This window comes from Uloborus diversus, chromosome 8, assembly GCF_026930045.1.
Source record: "Uloborus diversus isolate 005 chromosome 8, Udiv.v.3.1, whole genome shotgun sequence".
Taxonomy (NCBI): Eukaryota; Metazoa; Arthropoda; class Arachnida; order Araneae; family Uloboridae; genus Uloborus; species Uloborus diversus.
Genome location: NC_072738.1, coordinates 139,536,902 through 139,543,494, shown reverse-complemented (window position 1 = coordinate 139,543,494; position 6,593 = coordinate 139,536,902). Strand labels below are relative to the sequence as shown.

At 34.6% G+C, this 6,593-nt stretch overlaps 1 protein-coding gene across 1 annotated transcript in view; it reads left to right on the top strand.

Moving 5' to 3' along the window:
- Positions 1-492: 492 nt before the first annotated feature.
- Positions 493-6,593, top strand: part of LOC129227578 (cationic amino acid transporter 4-like) — a 53,171-nt gene continuing 47,070 nt past the window's right edge. The window contains exon 1 of the mRNA XM_054862163.1: positions 493-843. Coding sequence (XP_054718138.1) covers positions 822-843 — 22 coding nt within the window. The 5' untranslated portion in view covers positions 493-821. The remainder of the gene's footprint in view (positions 844-6,593) is intronic.

Genomic DNA, 6,593 nt, shown 5'->3' with positions numbered 1-6,593 from the left:
CCCCCCTTCAAAAAAAAAATAAATAAATGAATAAAATAAAATTAAAAAATGACATTAGTACGACCAATATTTAGTGAGATATGAAACGCTGCGTTTTGTGAGTTATACCACTTTACATTCCTGGTTTTCAAGGGCCATATAGCGGCTGCGAGAACCCCCTCCATGGAAAATTTTAAGTCCACTGAAAAACAGAACAGAAACTGAACTCCCATGCAAATGAAGCCCTGCTCTACAGAATTCTCTACGACACTTAAGCCGAATAGCCTTTTTTGCGACACCCTCATATATGCTAGCGACAGAAAATAATCTTTCAGAATGGCGATTTCTCCAAAATCGATTTTGCGCTCTTCACTGATTGAATCAACTCACTGTTCAAATTCAAATCTCGAAGCGTCAGATTGGCGACGTTTAGGCGACCGCTCCGCACCCTACTTGGCGGGTTTCCCAATCGCACACGGAAGCATTCCACACAACATCACAGTGATGGTCTTAGGTTGGGAGCGGAATAAGCTCTACTGCAGTGAAAGATCACGTTTTCACAGCACGACAGGCAAGCTGTTTTTCTTACAATGCTCCTTTATCTGGGAACACGGTTTTCCTGAGCTTCACAAGGAGATGTGCATGATGAAATGGAATTTTTGCGCACAATAAACCATATGTTTGGCTACCATATGGACACAAACACCCGCATTTGGATGTAATAGTGTCTTGGGGAGAAAAAAGCGATTTTTTCTCTCGTTTCTAGCGGAGGGAACCAAAAGAAAAACATTTAGCTTTTCCCAATTTATTTTACAGCTGATATATCTATAATAGACGGCATTATGGCAGCTACAAATGACAATGGTATGTATGACTGTTAGTTGTTCTATTACTTATTTTAGCTAATTATTTTGTTTCCTTTTTTATTCCCTTCCTAGTTTTTTAAAACGTAAAAAGTAATGGATACTACCGGCAAGCTGTTCAAAATAAATGTTTCAATGAATATTCATTTTAAAAGTTTAAAATATTCTCACACCTTTATATTTCTCATAACTTAATTTCATTTGAAATATAAACTATCAGATTGGGACCAAACGTTAAATATGCATTGTTTGATTTTGTTACGCTTGACTAGTTGCTAGAGGTTTTTGCTAGTGAATGGCTTTAAGAAGTTACACTAGTCAAAACATATTTTGCATGTTAGTAGTCTGTTTTAGTGCATATTTAGAAAACTTTTTCCTACCTTTATGAAATTACTTATTACTTAGTTTCATTTCCGAAGCGTAAAACTGATCTTTTCCATATGTTGGAAAAATTATTTAAAATCAGTATAAATCACATTTTATATATAAGAAAAATCATAATATATATCGATGTCAAATTAATTCTATTTAACCGTTTGGAAACATATTTTAGTGCACTGTAAAAACGATTCAGAAACATTCCTGGAAAATAATGGGCAGCTGATGTGCCCAATTTTGCCAGTAACATATCTCGCAAAAACCTGGAACGTTTTTCGCTAACACTCAGTAACTTTCCCGAAATTATTCTGGAAGCCTCCTGAAATATTCAGAAATCTTCCCATTTAAAGCCAGTAATGCCTCTGGAACTTTAGAGAAAACTTGTGTAGGTTTCATATAACTAGGCACCTTCCTGATTTATCAAAGAAGTTTCACAAGCAATACTGCAAACATGGTCAAAGTTAAGACAGAATTCTACTTTCCTGCAATTTTTGTAAAGCTACATAGTCCAGACACTTATTCGCTCCCCTTGGGAGCTGAAACAGTCTGGACGGGCCGTGATTGAACTGAAGCAGATACCATTTATAAACACGCTCAGTTTATCTTTAAACTGGGAGCTAAAATATTTTTCATACCAGTGAGAAATCTGCATTCGTGCGACTTGTAGCAATTCAGGAAACTTTTTGACAATGATACTTGATTTTTCCAGGAAGTGTATGAAAACCATAAAAATCCCGAGACGTTACACTAATACATTCAGTAACGTTTTGGAATTTTTTTAGTGAGTTCCATCAATTGAACCTTAAAAAGGAAAATTTTTAATATTCAATCAGTGGCTAAATATTTAAGCGGAATAATAACTGTAGACCACTTGACGATAAGTCTACGCATGTACTATGTATGACAACAAGAATGTATCTCATTCATAAATTTAAACTGAATTGGTAGAAATAAAGTAAAATAAAATAAAAGACATTTTTGCAATATATTTCAATCAAAAGCAGAATATTTTGAAAAAGCAAACGTACACTTTACAGACCTACCATTATCGTATATAATTAAAACTTTTCCATGCAAAACGGAGCATTAACAGTATTCAAAACTAGGAACTATGTTGCCACTCCTCAGGGAAACCTGAAGGAATAGGGAAAATACAGAAAATTCAAACAAAAAACAGGGATAATCCGGGGAATTTTGAAAATTTCCTCTAAAACCTGGAAAATGTAGGGAATTTTTGACTTGAGGTTGCAAAATCAATGCCCAAATGAATAAACTACCAGAAGAAATAAATAATTAATAATAATATAAAGTTCATAAATAAAATAAAATAAAAAATGGTAATTTTACTTAAAAGTTTTTTTTTAAGTAAATATTAAAATGTCTGTCATAAAAGCAAAAATCGTTTATTGTTTTCTTCGCAACTCCAGAGCTCGAATACGCTTCCTTGCGGTGATTAACAATACTAAAGAAAAAGGTAAAACATTCCATTCCATGTGTTTTCTTTGGGGTAAATTACAGGCTTCAGACAGTTTATGATGTAATGCAATTTCAGAAGAATAAAAAAGAAAGCTTCCCACGAACACGATGAAAATTTACTGTCATTCACTAAGCGTCAATGCAAGTTATAAGTTACCGTATTTGTTTGTTTTACCTTTTTCATCCGCCATTATACAGTGGCTGCAGCGCCCCCTAGAGTTTATTGGAGTTGCGAGTTCAGAGAGAATGAAATTAGTCGTCAACATTCATCGTTCTGCTTAACTTTAATTTTTTTAAGTCCAAGTAATAAATAGTTACTCAAAAGGCTTTTTTTTTCTTTTTCCTTGAGTAAAAATTTACATGTATTCAAACTCTCCTTATTTAAATATTTTTATTTGATATTTTTCTCTCTGTGATGAAAAAAAATATCAAGATATTAATGTTCTTTTTTAAATATCAGTGTACGCTTGTTTGTAATGTTGCACACAGGGAACTTTTTTCCAAAATTGAGTGGCAACCCTGTAGGAAGGAAGTAAAATTATATTTCCAATATCTTTTGCAAACTACGTTCTTTTGCAACTATTTTCCTTAGCGCGATACGAGAAACGCTTAAATTTTCCCAGTTATTAAAATCATCGATTTCATGACTCAAACTTTCGTCTACGAAGATGTTTTTGAATTTATTTTTTCCTTTAGCTATACTACTAAAAAACCTGTGTGTTTGTAACCCTTTCTCTCTCTTAGTACTCTAAAAACGATTTAGAAACGTTCCAGGACAATTACGGGCAGCTAATGTGCCCAATTTCTGCCAGTAACTTACCTTGCAAAAACCAGGAAAGTTTTCCGCTAAAAGTGAGTAACCTTCCTGAAATTTTTCTGAAGAATTTGGAAATATCTCCGGTTAAAGCCAATCTGGAACCTTCAAGGGAAATTAGGCAGGTTTAGTGTAATTGAATAAAACCTGCCTGATTTACTAAGAAAACTCCAGAAGCACGAATACTACCATAACCAAAGCTGAGGCAGAATTGCAAGTAAAAACCAAGCACCTTGACTGCAATTCTTGCCTTGGAAAGGAAAGCTGCAGCTATCCTGAGACGCATTAATTCATTCACTCTGATTGGGAACTCAGTCAATCTGGACAGGCCGTATTCGAACGACATCCGATATACTTATTAAACAGGCTCAATCAATCTTTAAACCGGTAGCTATCAATATTTTTCACAAGAGCGAAAAGTTTGCATTTCAACTTGTGGCAATTCAGGGAACTTTTTGTGAAAATACTTGATTTTACGGGGAAATACATAAAAACCCGTGGAAACCCGAAATGTTCCAAGGAAATAATCAGTTTCGGAAAGGGTGACAATTGATGTTCAATTGACAAAAGTCATTTGAAAATCAAATGTCACCCGCCGCAGTCGGCATTGAGCCACCGTGGGTGGCGAACGGGGATTGGCGAGCGAAGCGAGCATGAAGACGGAGGCCTGTTTTCAATACTACTCCAAACTGGCAATGTCTATCAGGTCAGAGCTGGTACAGCCACAGGAAAAAACAAACGAAAGAAACACTCAATCATATTCGAAGACTATTAACACTTCAGACACACGTGTAAGTGTTCTGAAATAATGAACTGAATTTTTCAGAAATATTAAACTCTTCAAAGTCTCAAGTTTAAAACAAAATCATATACATTATCTTACTTTCTATAATACATAAAACATGTGTGTGGAAACCGCTGTCCCTCCAGTTTCGCCGACACAAAATTTTCTCCCCCTCCCGCCCCCTCCTGTTTTTCAATTTCAATGGGGTTGTTTCCTTCAGTCAAAAGTACTACTTTTAGTCACTGAAATTGATAGAATAAGCAAAAATAATAACATGGGTCCAGAAAATACTTTCATTTTCCCAACAGTTATTTTTTAATTAATTCTTTAAAATGTTCGATTTTTGAAACTAGGCGTGGTCTTGATGACGTCACAAATGATGTTCTTTGGCGCATCTTTCTACCACGTTTCCACGTTATGATAATCAAGAAGCGAATTAAAATTGCGCCCTACGCTTGCTATCAACCCTATCGTTGCCAATGCACGTGAGTAAAGACGCGAATTAAATATTTTGCTCTGTGAATGGCAACACTGAATGGCATTTCATCATTTGTGATGTCATCGGACAGAAGCGTAAACAATGAAAGCGCACCGAATTACGTTATGTTTTTTAAATATTAAACTTAAAGAAATTATTTTAAAATGGTCAGATTCTATGTTTTTAAGCATGCTCTTTCAGAAAAAAAATCTTTTAAAATTTCGGAAACTACCCCATTATGCACTTTGATAGGTTAAGGGAGGAGAAAATTTTAAATGTTGGCCGAACTGGGGGTAAACCTGGAAACCATATGTATATTTTCTTTAAAATTTGAAATACATTTTAATAAAATCATTGCTTAACAATGACCGTGCTCGACAATAAATTTTCAATTGAAGGATCACTTACATTTTGCATGAAATTAGTTTATAACAATTATAATTTACGTTCTAATTACTTTGGAACATTCTGCAAAAATATTGATGTAGGAATAAACTAATAATAATAAATAGTCATTTAATTAATATGGTAATAGAATATCGTATTGCCATTGAATCTGAGATCGCATACTAAATTTCAACAGAATTCGATTACAGGAAGTGATTGAAAATCGAGTTGTAAAATTCCGTTACATAGATACACTCATACATACATACAGGTGAGCTAATAAAAGGGTGTTAAAAAGCTTGCCGCTCAGTAAACAATCCGCACGCAGATGAAAAATATGAGCGGCATCAATTGAAAAGGACAATGCGGACTTAGAATTCAATTGTATACGTATTTGACATTATAATAGGAATCGCCGTCAATTCACAATCGGAAAGGTTCGAAATGTTGACAATGCTAAGTAGCTGATCATAGACAGAAAAATATTTGTGAAATTTCAGTACTGCTGGTCTGCGGAAATTGAAAGTCTAAATTTTTTTAGGGATACATAAATCAATATATATATATATATTTTTAAATTAAGGAATTGTTTCTGGAAAATCTAATTCTTCGTAATCTAGAACTGTGACCAGGTTAAAAAACATATTTATTGCGTGAAAATTTGAATAACTGTTTGTGAAGTACAAAATATTTGTCTCTTTTTTTTTAATGCAAAACAAATTTAAACTCAAATGAAAAGTTCAGTAATAACCTTTTTCATTAAAAAAATGTGTCATTTCTATGTATTTATACGCATTAAGGGGCTGTTCAAAGATGATGTGACACTTTTTTAAAACCATTTTTGTCTCGCTCCCTTCACCTCTGTCATAAAGTGTCACACTTTACCTTACCCCTCCCCCATTTTTCACGTGTCACGTTATTTTTCATTCATATATTACTATTAAAAATGCGTGTGTCATACTTCTTGTTATCTCCTTCCTCTCCCTTGTCACACAATGTCACAATTTCGCGAACACCCCCCCCCCCCCTCAAAGCGTGACATCATTTGTAGACGACCCCTAGCGTCGAAAGAAGCAAATATTTGCAATCGCGTATGCACACATGTATTTGCATACAATCTGGACTTTACTAATAAATAATGTTAAAAAACTAAAATTTGTACAACGGAAAATAGGGTTGTTTACGTTTGGGCGAATCTCTTGTTTACAGGGGTGCCCCAATGAGAGGTTGCGAGAGGCCACTGTGACCTCTCAAAAATTTGCGTTTTTGGCAAATTTTGTCTGACGATGCGGCAAAATGATCCTCTTTCGGTGAAATTCGGAGTTCTATTCGGCCAAATTTGGAGTTCCATTCAGCAGGATTGTCATCATTCGGTGAAATTTGAAGTTACATTCTGCAAAATTATCATCAGTTGGCAAGAGTTGGAGTTTCATT